The 17,360-nt window shown below is 42.6% G+C and overlaps 1 protein-coding gene across 4 annotated transcripts; it reads left to right on the top strand.

Moving 5' to 3' along the window:
• Nucleotides 1–2,660: 2,660 nt before the first annotated feature.
• lhx9 (LIM homeobox 9) lies at nucleotides 2,661–15,790 on the top strand. Of its 4 annotated transcripts, none has more exons than XM_055221073.1 (5): nucleotides 2,661–3,230; nucleotides 3,956–4,158; nucleotides 5,130–5,485; nucleotides 12,029–12,228; nucleotides 15,522–15,790. In XM_055221073.1, the coding sequence occupies exons 1-5, from the start codon at nucleotides 3,048–3,050 to the stop codon at nucleotides 15,579–15,581; spliced, it is 1,002 nt and encodes a 333-aa protein (XP_055077048.1). In that variant the 5' UTR covers nucleotides 2,661–3,047; the 3' UTR covers nucleotides 15,582–15,790. The 4 variants fall into 4 exon arrangements, with proteins under 4 accessions (XP_055077048.1, XP_033821471.1, XP_033821468.1 ...); XM_033965580.2 differs by having other exon boundaries at nucleotides 5,127–5,485; XM_033965577.2 differs by lacking the exon at nucleotides 15,522–15,790 and adding an exon at nucleotides 13,048–13,378 and having other exon boundaries at nucleotides 2,872–3,230; nucleotides 5,127–5,485.
• Nucleotides 15,791–17,360: the final 1,570 nt, after the last annotated feature.

The raw sequence follows: 17,360 nt of genomic DNA, 5'->3' as shown, positions 1-17,360 counted from the left end.
GCTCTATACGCACCTTTACGCAGCTATAGGAGAGGGCTGTTTGAGAAATAGTTTACGAAAAAAAAAAAAAACCCACACACACACACACGCAAGGTAAGAGCGCGTGTGATTGAGCGCGCCGTGCGTCTTGCATCACACACCCAAACGTGTTCATTTATTTGGCACGGATGGAACGTGATTCAACTTAATGTTAAACGCATCATGGGAGCGTTTGTGCAGTGTTAAAAAAAAGGTGAAAATATTCCTCTGTATGTATAGGTTTGTTTTGGTTTGGCTAATGCGTAAAAACAAAACAAAAACCAGAACCAAAATGTGTGGAAAATTAAAAAAAACGTGGCATTTCTTAAAAAACAAAACGATTTTTATTTAGATTTTTAGCAAACAAAATTACACTGATTTAATTATTGCTCAAAAATATCACCCCAGCTGTGAAAATATGAGCAAACGTGATTTTTTTTTTTTACATACAGTTGAATTTGGCCTATTTAAATCCCTGCGTAATGAGGCCGTGCGTAAAACTCACTCTGTTACCAATATCTGACATCAATTATTAATAAGACACTGATAAAATTAGCAGGACGTAAACTCCATTTGACCATTACAGAACAGAAAATTACCCAAAACAATCCTCTCAACAAAAAAAAATCCAAACTCTACCTTCATGTTGTGCAATATTAGCGGATTAAATGTTGCGTGTTTTGTTCGCTCCTCATGTCTTAATTGGAGCCCGGTAAAAGGGAATCGAAACAACTGCAACACAAAGCGCGTGTCCCCTGAGCCCCCCGCGCGCGCACTGACACATTGTTAAGCCTCTTCAGTCAGATGAAGTGTCACTGCTGCGGGCTACAGCTCCACACACCCTTCGTTACGCGCATTACGCACCGATGTCTTCATACAAACACCGAGATATCCACACTTTTAATTACGCATAAATGTAAAAAATGAATCTTTGGATAAGGAGTAGGGTTTGTTTTTTTGTTTTTTTTTTGGCACAGGTAAAGCAGAGTGTTGTTGGCACGTCTTTGGTGACACACAATTGACCCCAGCGCATTGGATCGTGATTTTGGCACCGCGGTAACCTCCGACACGTCCACACAGCTTATGTCCGAGACGCAGCATCCATTCCCTCCCTCCCTCCCTCCCTCCCTCCGCTCTCCTCTCACACCCTCGCCGCTGCTGGCTGCTATCATGGGGCCTCCAATTAAAACAACACAAGTTCGCGGTGGGGGCGGGAGGGGAGACGGGGAGAAGGGAGAGGAGATGGAGGGAGAGAGGAGAGGAGAGGAGAGGAGAGGGGGGCTCACCGGGTAATGTAACACGTCTTGAGATGAAGTGTCCACACACCTGCACTTCTCCCCCCCCTCCTCCTCCTCCTCCTCCTCCTCGAGCCTTCGTAAATCTATTAATAATGGTGGAACAAACCAGCACCTCCCGTTAGAGCCCATCGCGCTATTGTTTTAGTCCACTTCGCCTCGTGAGGACGGGTGATGTCCGTGGAAAAGGAAAAAAAAAAAAAACCCAAAACAAAAAAAAAAACGCCGGACGCGAGGCTCCTCTCCCGGGTTTGCTGTCACACCACACTCCGGACACAGGGCTCCGGGGCTGCCCTTTTACTGGCAGTGTGTTTTCCGTGGCCCTTAGACCTCGCTGGCTTCTTGAATGCAACTTCACATTATAATAAGACGACAGCTTGGTTTTGCTGGAGTGCAGAATTTTCACGCGTAAAACAAAACAATTGCTTTTTTACGCATAGAGTACGCACGATGGATTCGAAGTAAAAGTGCAAAAAAAAATAAATAAAAAAAATGTATCTGAGACGAATTTAAAATATTTCCAATTGGTTTTTATAGTGTCTGGATTTAACTGTGGCACGGTTTTGAGTTTGGTTAGCTTGTGCGTAAAACCGTGCGTAATTTTGCAATATTTGAGTTTGCGTCTAAATGCGTAAAAGTGTATTTCTTATTTTTAATCCTCAACCTGGACTGAATATTCCGCATTAGTTCACTTTCATTTAAACCCATTAACAGTTGGGAATCTCTAGTCAAAGCAGACGTTGCAATTAGCTTCCAGAAGAAAAAAAAAAAAGATTAGAACTTCTACCGTGTCGTGAAATTTTAATCTAACTTTTACGCACGCCTTCTAACCAATCACTGATCACCTCTCCCCCCCCCAAACAATGTTCATACACGTGGTTCACCGTTTTAGAATAACTGTATTTGAATGAAAAACAAATGAAACCCGTATTGAAATCGCGCCTGTTAACTCACAAACCTCAGGCCCAAATTGAACAAATAAACTGGTCTTAAAACGAGCTGTGACAGAGATTACATTTCTATTTCAGACCGTACCCATAAAAGCGCTTCTTATTAAACATGGAAAGTATTGTCTGCGTCTGTCCCTCGCCATAAATGTGGGAATAAAACTAATGAAAACGTCAATAGCGTAAGGCAGTAGTCCAGTTTTCGAAGGGGCAGAGTGACAGTTCTTTGTTGCCGAACAGAAAGCAGCGGTGATGGAGTGAGAGCGGGCATGACACAGGCGGAGGAGAAGGAGAGAGAGGGAGAGAGAGAGAAAGGGAACTCCTCCTACCGAAATTATTCAGACTGGGCCGAGCTCCCTTCTTCACAAATAGGACACGGATCTCCAGTGCAGCCAGTCCCAATCTGACCTCCGAGCACCGCGGAACTTGGCTGCGGGAAACCGGGAAGAGAGCGCTCCCCCCTCCCCAGAAAACTAACTTCGCGTCGGTATCAGCGGCCACGGGCAGCCCCCTCCTCCTCCTCCTTCTCCTGCTCTCTCCATCTCCCCGGCCTCTTCCTCTCGTTTTCGGACTACCGCGGCTGTGTGTGTGTTGTTTTTTTCTTCTTCCCCAGAAGGAGGTGGACTGTTACACGGGAAGCAGGGGGGACGCTGGTGTAAATTTACTTCCATGTTGTATAGCGCGTCGCTTCTGTTTGCAGCGCGGAGGTGAAGCAGAAGAGCAGTTTTGGGGCTCGTCTCTTGCCGCGCTGACGGGGAGAAGGGGCGCAGTCTGCAGTGACAGTTATATGGAAGTTGTGGGCTGCAAAACAGAGCCTGGCAGTTGCACTTTGAGCACAGGAGCGGACAGGGCCATGCTTTTCCACGGGATCTCCGGGGACCACATCCAGGGGATCATGGAGGAGATGGAGAGGAGATCCAAAAGCGAGGCGCGGCTCACTAAGGGCATGCAGATCAACGGCAGGGAGACGGTAAGCAGCGCCGACACAGGCCGCACTGATGCGCTCGGATCCAGGGTGGGGGAAAAGGCGTGAGCAGCCCCGCGCTTTGCTCCAACACAACCACGTTTTATCATCCACTGTTACCCTCAGACATATTTACAAAACAACCAGCTCATTGATAAAGCTTTTATTGTGTTTACATGGTGTAGTTTGAGTTTTAAAATAGGCCAGATCATTTTGGAAATAATTTTCAAAAAGACAATTAGGCCTCTTTCTAAATGTTTAAATATTTACACCATCAATTCTATTTGTTATTTGTGTTGTCACTACCAGAATAATTACCTGGACAATTGTAGTATTTAGTAGAGGCTGTGCGTAATTAATACTTTATAATATCACAGTTTAAATGCGTTTTAATAATAACAACAACAGTGGACGTTTGTAAATGAGGTTATGTATTTTTATCTTATTATTTGCTGTTTTACGTGTGAACAACATTATAATTTCTGAGCTATTATTTTTAAACTAAACTGCACGCTGGTCTACGTGGTTCCAGTTTGATTTTCTTGTCACAGTCCTCCACGTTTAGCCAAATCCGTTTATTCCAGAGTCAATCCCGTGTCGACCGTTTTGATTAAAAGTCGTGCAGTTATAGATTAGCACGTTGGTTGGATGTTGGTGGCCTCTCGCTGTGGTGGTGGTGGTGGTGGTGGTGGTGGTCTTTGCTCCTGCTCTCACTCGTGTCTCTGGCGCAGACCATGCCCTCCATGAGCCCGGAGAAGCCCGCTCTGTGCGCCGGCTGCGGGGGCAAGATCTCGGACCGATACTACCTCCTGGCCGTGGACAAGCAGTGGCACCTCCGCTGTCTCAAGTGCTGTGAATGTAAACTGGCCCTCGAGTCTGAGCTCACGTGCTTCGCCAAGGACGGGAGTATCTACTGCAAAGAGGACTACTACAGGTAAGAAAAATCACAGTGCAACCACGGGTGTATGAGGCAGTTCGTTATTAGAAACCATGGAACATTTGGAATAACGTTCGTGCGTAAAAGAGGCCTATGGTTTTACGCACGCTGTTAATTTAATTTGGTTCCATTTTTTTTTAAATAAAGAACACGGAGTACCTGGTTTACAGTTTCTAAAAATGGATATGGAGTGACTGGGAATTAGAATTAAATAAATAACAGGAACACACATGATGCTGAGGCGTGAAAACACACTGAAATAACCCGTACTATTCAATATTTCACAACAGGGTTTGTTTTAAATATGGCACAATTATTAAGCAGCTGGTTCTTTTTGGATACATTTTTTTTTTCTGCCATGAAAATATAAAAACCTTCTCATAGTCAGAGTTGGGTTAGTGTTGAAATTACGCATTGGTCCAGGGTGGTTCCATATCAGGAGACGTGAGGGTCAGGGGAGCACGCGGGTTTACGCACGGTACCGCGCCCGTTTAAAGGTATTTGGACACAAAACATACGACACACGTGTTAATGGGTTGTGAATTGGAGCTTTGGACGTAAACATTTAACACCACGCCTTCCACTGCCTCCAAACCCATCTGCGCGCGGTCCCGTTTTGGCATAAAAAATGTTTTGTATTTTCTCAATTAAAAAGATGTGAGAAAGGCTGAGGGTGGCGTGTCGGAGCAGGGCGTGTGGCTGAGGCTGTGTCCAATTCTGGGTCTTGATTTAAAAAATGATCCCATGTCCAAAACGTCAAACTAAATACGTTAAAACTGTTCTAAACAAGTAAAACGTACAGGTCTGCTGGTAATAATAAAAAAAAACACTAAGAGCAAATGTGAGGCCGTGTGTGCTGTGTCCTGCCTTGTTTCTATTACGCAGAATAATTGAAGTGGACATGTTAGGATGTTTATAGGCCTATAGTTTGGCTGTGTCCTGTCCTGACTGTGCCTCTGTTCCAGAAGGTTCTCCGTGCAGAGGTGCGCGCGCTGCCACCTCGGGATCTCGGCCTCGGAGATGGTGATGCGCGCGCGGGACTCGGTGTACCACCTGAGCTGCTTCACGTGCACCACCTGCAACAAGACCCTGACCACGGGAGACCACTTCGGCATGAAGGACAGCCTGGTGTACTGCCGCCTGCACTTCGAGACGCTGGTGCAGGGCGCGGACTACCACCAGCAGATCAACTTCGCGGAGCTGGCGGCCAAAAGCGGCGGGTTGGCGCTGCCCTACTTCAACGGCACCGGGACGGCACAGAAAGGCCGACCGCGCAAGAGGAAGAGCCCCGCGATGGGAATAGACATCTCCAGCTACAACACAGGTGAGGGCGGAGGAGATTCCACATGGATACGACTGAAGGAGAACGCGTAAAACTAATCCATGCATTTGAATAATCCTATCTACACGCCAGGTTTAAAACTGCAAAGAAAAAAAAAAAACACAATTACGCATCATCCAGGCCCTTCATTTTACAGGACATGAGTCAATTAGAGGCGCTGGTGATGGTGATAATGCTGTGATATTTTTAAAAATGTAGCCTGTAAAATATTGAGCAGCGACTTACTGAAAACACCACCTTAAAACATCCAAAACTCACTGCGTAAAAAAGGAAAAAAAAAAACATTTTTTTAGTAAGATGATGGCCGCGCGTAATTACGCATTTAATCAGAGTTGTGTTTAATGCCCTGCTCCCTCACGCTAATTATTCAAATATGACCTAAGCCTGCGCACACGTGATAATTAACTCTAATTTGGATCATAATAATTGTATAGAAAGAGTGTAAAGCGAGTAAATGTGATATGGGGCTAATGCGTAAAAGGCGCATTTAACTAAACGTGAAATCCCGTTTGGCGTGACTGTGGCTTTGATTCGGAGCAAGAAACACGTGGATTTTCGGCTAAATTAGGTTCGTGTTAAATGTAGCTTTCACCTAAAAACGAGAAGCCGGGGTGTGTGGCTGCTCTGACGCGACCCCAGCCCCCTCCCGCGGCGCCCTCATTCTGCTGTCCGCTTTGTGCGAATCAGACCACGGCCCAGAAAGTTGGTCATTGTGCCCCGTTTCCTGCGGGAGGAATAGGGGTAATCTGCGCGTTAATTGTTCTTAGTTAATTGAAGTTGACGTTGGAATCTCTGGCCCCTGGAGCTGCCGCGGTCAGTTCACATGTGAGACCGGGGAGAGAGGGGCCTTGTGCGGGGGGACGAGGCGAACCAAAAGCCCCACTGGCTCCGAGCAGCGCGCGGCTGGAGACTCGGAGCAGCCAGCCGGCTCGTTCGTGGCGTAAACACAATTCAGAGACATTATGCAAATACGGCCGTTCTCATGCTGCTCCCGGTAGAAAAATACCAGGAAAATACGTGGCTGCAGTGAGACGTGTCTGACAGAAAAAGCTTAAAATAGCGTCATATGGTTAGTAGCGAGAATATTAATTCATGGAGGATTTGAAAGACATGGCTAGTTGAAATGTAAACTGATTATTACGCATATCACAGCTGTGTCCCGTGGGGGTTTTGACAGGCTCCGGGTTTACTATAGAACAATATGTTTCCTATACCCAACAGACACCACTATACCACTATGCACCGCTGGAATTACGCACACGATTTACAAGAACAAACTGTCAAAGTTTAAACCGGATTCTGATGTAACCAACTAGAAAACGTAATATATATTAGAAAAAGCATCAGTTAAAACTAAATACATGAATAAATACGGACTCTTTTGTGTTGTGCAGTGCGTATTGGCGGTGCAAAGTGGTGCCAAAATGAGTCCAAACGCACAGAGCCCTGCCCATGTAAATGCATCCACACAGATATGCATTTGATAGCGGTTTGCCTCGTGCTTGGTGAGTCTGGCCCCGTTTGTTTTCACACACTGGGTCCCAGGGGAGAAGGCGCAGCACTTATGGCGTCTGCTTGGATACAGAGACCCCTAGTGGGTACTATCTAGTCAAACAAATCTCTCCCAGTCACCGGAGAGCTGCTGCTGCTGCTGCTGCTTATGATACTGTAGAAATCCTGAGGTGTGGTCATGTGTTTAAAGAACTGCACGAAATGAGACAAAAGTGTGTTTTTTTTCAATAGTAATGGTTATGTTTTTAACCGTGAGCTTGGTATCTGTGTGTTAGGGAGCGTTGTCATAGCGTTTAACAATTTAAAACGAAATATTACAGCTTTGGAGTGGGGAAAAAGTTGCCAAAATGACGCAAAAGTCAGAACAGGAAGCGGAAATCCAGCCATTTTAATGTCGCAAAACCCCCCACGTTGACCAGCGTTTTGTTTTGTGAAAGGCTCAGCTGCAAAAAAATCAAACCTAAACTTAAAACGAAAATGTAAAAAAAATCAGCTATAAAAATCCCAAACACACCGCGGTTAAAGCCTTCCTGGTGTTTATGGTGTGTTAGCTCGAGCGGCGGCAACATTTTGTAAAGTAAAATTCAAAATTTTGCTCCGTAAAAACCATGTCAATCCAAACAATAGAATAAAAAAATGAAAGAAAACATTTTAAATTTGCGTTACAGCTGGTGTCGGTATCGCAAAAGATCCTCGCTGTAAAACTGTCCCTACACTTCATGCACGCGTCGGTTTGGTGAGTTATTTCCCCATCGCTCGTACTTAGCGTCTCGGGTCGTGTTTGTCCTGCGTTCTTCGCGTGTAAAATGCTGAGTAAATGTTTTGATATCGGAGAAAATGAGGTCGTGGTCAGCAGTTTGGCACAAAAGGGACAAAGAAATCAATGGAAGCTTTGGACTCCCCCTCCTCGCTGTATCACTTTTGGTCCAGAATGTGCCTTTTTTTTAATCATTATTAGACATTTGCGAGCGGCGTGTGGCGTTTAACCAAACACGTATTTAATCAAAGGAAGCGTTTTGTGTCGGTTTTGTAATGTTTTTAAAAGGAGCTCGTTTATAATCTAAAATACGGGAGCGGTTTAGTAACGTTCCGCCGTGATGAATGAGACGACTCGGGCCTGCGGTCTGTGCAAACTCGACACGTATTAACTCGCCGTGAAGACCTGCGTTTCGGGAGCTAATGATGACGTTTTCGCTCGTGCTTTCTCCAGCGAAATAGCGGTTTCGCCGGACGCGTTTGTGTGTTTTTAAATCGGAGAAACGTCACAACACGAAGCCGGATGTTTAAGTTTTACGGCGACGTTTTTTGAAATTGAAATGACTTGAAATTTGCAAGATTCTGAGGGAATTTTACGTTTTGTGCCGTGTCAAAATGCGAAATCAAGTGTAACGTTTTCCAGAATATTATTACAGACATGAGCTGAGAAATTTAATCTGAATTATTCAAATAAAAAGTGAATCCAAATCGCAATTTTACACACAGGAATCACACAGCACTGAGCAAACTGCAAATCTTTTAAAAGAAAATTATAAAAAATGCTTTGTTTAAATGAGATTTGCCTGATTATTTGTGTAGTATTCGTCATAATTCTTTCATTTTTTTCCAATTTTAACATTTTTAATTGAACGTTTCTATCGTTTGGGAGCGGCGTTTCGGAAATGAACCGACAAACCTGCGTCTTTAAATGATCCAGAGGTGTTTTCAGTCCACGATTTACCCCAGAGAAATCACACAGCGTTGTCCAAATCGCAAATCGTAAAAAAAATAGTAAGTCGTTTAGTCGTTTTAAGGTGAAATTCACTGAGAGGTTTAGCGGAATTAGCTCCAGCGCTTCATTTTAAACAAGCTAACTGACTTTATACTTAAAATGCAGTTTAAAATGTTACTTTACTGCAGAAAATCGTGAAAAAAATGGATTAAATTCACATAAAACGCGTAAATATTTTGCACATTGTTGCTAACGGCTCATTCACTCGCAGGTTTAGCAGAATTAGCTCCAGCGCTTTACTTTAAACAAGCTAACTGACTTTATACTTAAAATGCAGTTTAAAATGTCACTTTACAGCAGAAAATCGTGAAAAAAATGGATTAAATTCACATAAAACGCGTAAATATTTTGCACATTGTTGCTAACGGCTCATTCACTCACAGGTTTAGCAGAATTAGCTTTGTTGTTTGCGTTAGCGCTTTATTTTAAACCTGGAACTTGCTAACCGCTATCCAAAATTTGACTTTACGCTAAACTAAATCTGATCAAATAGTCGTAAATATTGTGAGTTGTTGGTGTCAGCTCGTTTCTCCCCGGCGATTAGTGATGCCGCGGTTTATACGGGGCGTTTCGAAAGGCCCGTCCCGCCTCCCGCGAGCTCGTTTGGGCGTCTAGACCATCGGGTTTTGTTCACGCGGTGTCATAACTTCTCGCGCTGGTGGAGTAATTATAAAAGTGAGAATACAGATGTTTGACCCACTTCTTCATTAATGCGTCTGTAATTAAATGGTCTGTGGAAAAAAACAGTGACAAGGAAAAAAAAACAAAAAAAACAAAGAAAAACTGGGAGATTTGTGGAGTTTTGGGAGAGATTCTTTTAAAATATTGTCTAAATATCGACTTTAAATAAAAAAATATGGAAGGAAAAAAAAAGAAGAAGCGCCAACCGAGGCTGTGTGCAGTTTATAAAGGACTAAACCAGGACTGAACCAGGACTAAACCAGGACTAAACCAGGACTAAACCAGGACTGAACCAGGACTGAACCAGGACTGAACCAGGACTAAACCAGGATTAACTAGGACTAAACCAGGACTAAACCAGGATTAACTAGGACTAAATTTGGAACTAAACCAAGGACTAAAACAGGACTAAACCAAGACTAAATTAGGATTAAACCTGGAACACAACTAAGAACTAAAACAGGACTAGAACAGGACTAAACCTGGACTAAACCTGGACTAAACCAGGACTAAACCAGGACTGAACCAGGACTGAACCAGGACTGAACCAGGACTGAACCAGGACTAAACCAGGATTAACTAGGACTAAACTTGGAACTCAACCAAGGACTAAAACAGGATTAAATCTGAACTAAACCACAACTAAACAAGGATTAAATTTGGAACTCAACCAAGCACTAAACCAGGACTGAACCAGGACTAAACCAGGACTGAACCAGGACTAAACCAGGACAAAACCAGGACTAAACCAGGATTAACTAGGACTAAATTTGGAACTAAACCAAGGACTAAAACAGGACTAAACCAAGACTAAATTAGGATTAAACCTGGAACACAACTAAGATCTAAAACAGGACTAGAACAGGACTAAACCTGGACTAAACCAGGACTAAACAAAGACTAAATTAGGACTAATCCCGGAACTCAACCAAGAACTAAACCAGGACTTAACCAGGATTTAACCAGGACTAAACCAGGACTATAACAGGACTAAAATAGGATTAACCCACGACTAAACTCGGAACTCAACCAGGAACTAAAACAGGATTAAATCTGAACTAAACCAGAACTAAACAAGGATTAAATTTGGAACTCAACCAAGCACTAAACCAGGACTGAACCAGGACTGAACCAGGACTGAACCAGGACTGAACCAGGACTGAACCAGGACTAAACCAGGACTAAACCAGGACCAAACCAGGACCAAACCAGGACAAAACCAGGACAAAACCAGGACAAAACCAGGACAAATCCAGGACAAAACCAGGACAAAACCAGGACAAAACCAGGACAAAACCAGGACTAAACCAGGACTAAACCAGGACTAAACTAGCAGAGGTCCAAACCAGATCTATTTCATGACAAACCTTCATGACCTTTGAACCGTGTTCTAACATCGTCCCCTCGTCTTTAACTCAAAGCTGTGCTCTGATGCTCTGATGTTCTGATTCTGATCGGTTCCTGCATGTTTGAATCCTCCTGTATCGTCCACATCTGAGGCTCGAGTGCTCAGAAAATGTCCATTTCCCCCTACCCCCTGTCCCCTCCCACCGCTCTGTATTCAGCTGCAATTATCCTAAAAATCCAGACACTCCAGGTCATAAAAGTTGAGTTCAAATGTCACAAATCGGCTGCGTTTTATGGTGAAATTCTACCGTGAAGCGTTTGGGCCAGTTCTACGATTTTAAACAGGAAGTAGCTTTATTATTTAGCATTTTTTTCAGCGTAAACAACGATATTGATCTAAAACAAGTTAATAATACAAACATCAACATTGACTTTCTGTTTAAAACTGTAAAACTGACAGGCCTCAACCTCTTCAGAGCGGAATTTTATCACTGCATTTTAATTTTCTTGTTTTAAACCAAAATTCAGATGCTAATCGATACTATAACTAGCATAAAAACTCAAAACTCATTTTTCACAGGTATCGATACTAAAAAAGTCACATTCACAGCACAAAAATGAAGCTTTCCTGAAGAGATTTAGATGTTTAAAATCACATTTAAATTCACAATGGGCCAAAATTTAAAAAAAAAAAAAGAAAAATTCACACGCCAAACTCAAAATTTATCGAAAAACTGACGGCGCCTGATGTGTAACGTTTAACCTTTTCATTCAGAAACAAACTTTGGTTAGTTAAATTTGAAATAAAAGACACATCAGTAGCGTTAATTTCTCATTTAAATAAATAAAATAAACTATGTGTCACTCTGTAGCGATTAATTTAGCCGCGGTGACACGTAGCTTGGTCGCTAACAAGCGTCAACAAAAGGAGGGACGCTCGCCGGTCTCGACTGCAGCGTACTAGCAAAGCATTCTGGGATTTGTAGGATTACTGGTGCGTGCGGGCCAGCTCTAACGCACATTTGACACATTTGATCACGCGGCCAAATACGATTACACCGCGGGCCAGATTTTGCCCGTGGGCCCGAGATTGACACACGCGTTTTTAAACAATCAAATCTCAACGTCTGATCCAGTTTTGTTTTGTTTTTTCCCCTAAGCGTCGAAATGGAGTTTTTTGAAACGTCGAGCGTAACCCCGTTTCCGTTCCTCCGCAGGCTGCAACGAGAACGACGGCGAGCACCTGGACCGCGAGCAGGCCTACCCGCCCACGCAGAAGACCAAACGCATGCGCACCTCCTTCAAACACCACCAGCTACGCACCATGAAATCCTACTTCGCCATCAACCACAACCCCGACGCCAAGGACCTCAAGCAGCTGGCCCAGAAAACCGGCCTGACCAAAAGAGTTCTACAGGTAAGACGCTAACCACTCTGCTACTCCCTCCCACTGCCCCGCATGCACGTCCATCACCAGCCATTTCAGACCATCATACTTTTGTTTTTTGCTTCACTCGGTCCATTTAAATGTCATCTTGGTTCTAGATTTGGAAGTTTTAGTTGAGAAAAAGTGGTGTAAATTGATTTTTTTTTTTAAAGTGAAGTTTTCTTTTGGGGATTTGCTACTCAAATCCGTAACTTTTGTCGGGCTCTAAATGTTTAAATGTGTAGAAATACTTCATTTTGTACTTGAAATTTAGCCGTAATGACGATTTTCATGAAGTTAAATGACAGATTTGGTAAAGCAATACACAAAGAATTGGTTTTTGCTAAACGAATTCATGTTTTGTCGATTTGTACGCTAGCTAGCTGCCCCTGAATTAGCGAAAAATTTAGAGCGATTAGGCCTGTCACGATAACACGTTTTGAACTACGAGGCATAACGCAACACGATATGGAGCTAAAACGATGATACGGAAACGATTTTACGCCAACGCCAAAGCGGGATCGAACCAGAAACGATTCATTAAAACTTGAAAAACGGATTTATTCAACTTTTTTCTTATCGTAAAAGTCCAAAAATGCTCCCCCAGTACTGTAAAAAAATCAAAACCAACCCCCAAAAATACTCGTTCCATGTCATTTATTGAAGTTAACGTAGTATTTATCATGACAGGCCTAGTAGCAGTTGCAGTAGCAGTAGTAGTAGTAGTAAAAGTACTCGTGATTTGTACTTGTTGTCGACGATTTGAAATTTCCAAAAAGAGTAAAAGCCCACATTGGGATTGGTTTGCAGGTTTGGTTCCAAAACGCACGAGCCAAATTCAGAAGGAACGTTTTGCGACAGGAGAATGGCGTTGATAAGGCGGATGGCTCCTCCCTAGCTCCGCCCTCCTCCGACAGCGGGGCCCTAACTCCGCCCACCAGCGCTGCCACACTAACAGACCTGACCAATCCCTCTATCACTGTAGTCACCTCCGTCACCTCTAGTTTGGACAGCCACGATTCGGGGAGCCCATCACAGACTACGCTCACCAACCTATTCTAACCAGCTCCAAACCAGTTATTTTTATTCATTTTTGTTTTTTTTTAAAGGTCCTATATTACACGAAACGGACTCTTGTGAGCTTTAAGACGTGTTTTGACGCCGTTACGTCCTCAAAAACAAACCCGGAGTTGTGTTTTGTTCCATTCACGCACGTCTGAGCAGCTTTTTCATCCTCGTTCTGTCTCTCAAAACGCTCCGTTGCACCTCGTGATGTCACCGAGTGGTAGTTTTCACATTTTAGCTCGAAGGAATGAGCTGAAACGATCCGAACGATTGTAGAAATGAAGGCGTTTGGAGTTTAAAAACGCGCTTCCTGTGTGACATCGCGAGGTGGAAACGCGGCGTTTTCGGCTTCGGGAGACAAAAAACTCGGCGTAAATCTGCGTTTTTTGCGCGTCGGACGTGCGTAAATGAAACAAAAAACACAACTCCGGGTCTGTTTGCGACGCGTAAACGACATTATAACGCAGAAACGGTGTAATATGAGCCCTTTAAACGACTTTTTGTTTTTAATTTTCTGAAGTCCAGCCGAGACAGAGACAGAGCTGTTCTGCGCACGAGGACGCAGCCACATTGGAATACTTTTAAAAAAACTGTGTAGCATTTTTTGGAAGCGCACGGCAGCCATCTTTGTAGTTTTTTTTGTTTTTTTGTTTTTTTATTACTTTATTACTCCCATTTCCAGACAGATGGACAGTTTAATCATCGACATGGACTCACGCTAAACTTGAAGCCTGTTTGGGGAAAAATTAAAATATTTTAGCTGGCTTTATTTGTACAGAGCCCTTTTTAATTTATGGTTTAAAAATCGAGAAATCTTATGAAATTATTATGAATATTTTTAAAAATCTGTTCTTGTATGCACTGTGTTAGCACTATAAACTGAAGGGTTTTGTTCTGTTTTGGAATCATTTAGGGAAACTTCTGTAGAATGTGCTGTAAAACTCAACTTTGAATCATTCTGAATGTTTTTAGTCAAGAGCGATATGTGAAAATCTCTATATACGCAACTGTGAGCAAAATTTGTCACTGCAGTCAAAAAAAATTATTGGAATTTTTTTGGAAATTTTTTTTGATCCGATCTGGGGACTGTTTGAACCGATTGCACTTTTCCCAAAAAAAAACAAAAACCCATCAAACCGATTTACATTTTTCATAGCTGCACGACATCCTACCCAGAATATTCTTCGTTTCGTTTTGACTTTTTTGGAATTTTTTGATATTTTTTTGCTCAGGGTAACAATGTGAAACCAGACGGGACTTAGTGCTGCGAGGGTTTTGAGCTGGAAAACTAACCTCAGAAAAAAAAAAATCATTTTCGTTTTACATTTTTTATTGTTTTTGCCACTAAACAAAACCAAAAAAAAACAAAAAACGTTATATTTTGGCTGGAAAATTGTAAATTCTCGACTGGACGATGTTGCCTATCTCACTTCTACCATGTGCCTTAATCTGCTTAACCTTGGGAGAAAGTTCAGGATTCTATGTTCTTTGTTACGACATATTTTCGCCTCACTAGAATTGTATTTTTCTTTTGCAATTTAAATTTTCCAGACGTTTTTTTTTCCTTTTTTTTTTCCCTGGTGTGATGCTGTTACGAGAGTGGCCACCGGGGGCAGTGTTGTAGGTCGCACTCTTTCAAAAACAGCCCAAATTCTATGGAGTTTTCATGTTAATAGTTGGGTACAGTGTTTATCAAGATTGTCCATGTTTTTTCCCTGTTTCTTGATAAAAAAAAAAAAAATATGGTGTATAAAAAAAAAAAAAAAAAAAAAATCCCCCCGTAAATATTTATGGACCAAACGGTTGTTATATATAAAAATTTGTGTGAATAAAAATAATTTGCTTTTAACAAAATCCCAAGGCTTTACTTCCTCATTGCCATTATTCTGTGTAATTTTATTTATTTATTTTTTTACCATCAACAAACAAAAAAACACTCATATTTTTTAATTTCTCTTTCCTATTTTTGACGATGTTTATGGTTTTTTGAATGTAATGCCCCATGAATCTGCATTTATAATCCCTGTAGTCAGAAACCTTTTAATGCATGGCTTTACAAATTTTGAAATTGAAACGAAAGCATTTATACATAGACTATTGATAATTTGAATATTTTAAATGCTTTACCGTTAAAAAAACACAGTTAAATTTGATGCAAGAGCCAGTAAAACCAGGTTCTATCTGTAGTTAATATATTCTTACTCTATCGTTTCTTTCAGGGAGAACAATTCTTGGGGCATTACAGCAATACCACATCCCGAAGTTTGAAAATTCCCTAAACTATTAAGACAAAGGATGGGAATTCCTCACCATTGAAGACAAAGACAATATCACATTAGCTTAAGCTTAAGAATTTTCTGACTTTTAACCATATTTGAACCCATCGCTGGCAAAGAACTCCATGTATTCTCACGATGCCGCCACTTGTCCGCTCTCTGTTGTATATTAACGATGGTCGGACGCGTCTAAACACATGTAAAATACTCACAAAAAAACAAAAAAACGACAATTTGTACCACACGCAAAACAACACGACACGACACGACACCTGCCTGCTGAAGTACTGAAGTAGGGATTTCTTTCTGAGTATCATTTTTCCAAGTTGTCCGGCCTTGTTTCCTCGGAGAAATCTGGAGGAGAAGAAGAAGGAGGAGGAGAAGAAGGAGAAGAGGAGCCGCAGTCAGCCGTGCCATCTGGAGGAAAAAAAAGTGTGGGGGGGGGGGAAATATGAAAAAATAATAAAAAAAAAAAAGATAAAAGATTGTCATTCTGCATGCAACTCACGGCGCTTGTTCACATTTTCCTGGAAATGTGTGCGATTTGCTTTTGATTTATTGTACCAGTCATTGTCAGATGCCAAATAAAGTGTGAAAAATGGGGTCTCTCGTGAACAGTTAGTGCCTTCGAAATGCCACGGAGAGAAAAGAGAGAGGGACTGCGGCCTTATTTATGCTCCGACATTCACGACGCGGCGCCGACGACACGAGAGAGAGCGACTACACGGAAACTCCGCGGCCTGTAAAATAATGTTACGGCGCGGAACTTTATACGGTTTGGGTTTGGGTTCACGTGACGGCGGAGGGTTTTGTAGGAAATAAAATCAGCAGACAGGGTTAAAGTTCCACGCGCTTTTGTTTTCTGATCTGTTTTTGTTTCGTCCGCGCATGTTTAATACAGAAACGAAGGGAAAACGCGCCGTTCCACCTCGTGATGTCATCGTGTGGCGGTACAGGAAGTGCTCCGCCGTGTTCTAAAGCAGGACTGAACCAGGACTAAAGCAGGACTAAACCAGGGCTAAAGCAGGACTAAAGCAGGACTAAACCAGGACTAAAGAAGGACTAAACCAGGACTAAAGAAGGACTAAAGCAGGACTAAACCAGGACTAAAGAAGGACTAAACCAGGACTAAACCAGGACTAAAGAAGGACTAAAGCAGGACTAAAGCAGGACTGAACCAGGACTGAACCAGGACTAAAGCAGGACTAAAGAAGGACTAAACCAGGACTAAAGCAGGACTAAAGAAGGACTAAAGCAGGACTAAAGCAGGACTAAAGCAGGACTAAAGCAGGACTGAACCAGGACTGAACCAGGACTAAAGCAGGACTAAAGCAGGCCTGAACCAGGACTAAAGCAGGACTAAAGCAGGACTGAACCAGGACTAAAGCAGGACTAAAGCAGGACTAAAGCAGGACTAAAGCAGGACTAAAGCAGGACTGAACCAGGACTAAACCAGGACTAAAGCAGGACTAAACCAGGACTGAACCAGGACTGAACCAGGACTGAACCAGGACTGAACCAGGACTAAACCAGGAATGAACCAGGACTGAACCAGGACTAAAGCAGGACTAAAGCAGGACTTTTTAAACTCCACACACCTTCATTTCTAGAATTATTTAGCTGATTTCAGACCTGGATTTGTCAAACTGCGCGGAGTTTAAAGGTAAAACGTAGCGGTTAACTTGAAAAAAATAACACTTGATGACGTCACAAGGTGGAACGGAGCATTTTGAGAGACAGAATAATAACAAACAGTTGGTCAGACATGTGTGAATGAAACAA

Source organism: Periophthalmus magnuspinnatus, chromosome 4 (genome assembly GCF_009829125.3).
Source record: "Periophthalmus magnuspinnatus isolate fPerMag1 chromosome 4, fPerMag1.2.pri, whole genome shotgun sequence".
Classification (NCBI taxonomy): Eukaryota; Metazoa; Chordata; class Actinopteri; order Gobiiformes; family Gobiidae; genus Periophthalmus; species Periophthalmus magnuspinnatus.
The sequence above is the reverse complement of the archived record's forward strand: the minus strand, read 5'-3'. Positions and strand labels throughout refer to the sequence as shown.

Excerpts from the sequence above, each read along its gene's own strand:
- lhx9 (XM_033965577.2), top strand. The coding sequence starts at position 3,048 with ATGGAAGTTGTGGGCTGCAAAACAGAGCCTGGCAGTTGCACTTTGAGC. Across the intron at positions 3,231-3,955 it reads AGATCAACGGCAGGGAGACG|ACCATGCCCTCCATGAGCCC; the intron begins GTAAGCAGCGCC and ends TCTCTGGCGCAG. Across the intron at positions 12,229-13,047 it reads TGACCAAAAGAGTTCTACAG|GTTTGGTTCCAAAACGCACG; the intron begins GTAAGACGCTAA and ends ATTGGTTTGCAG.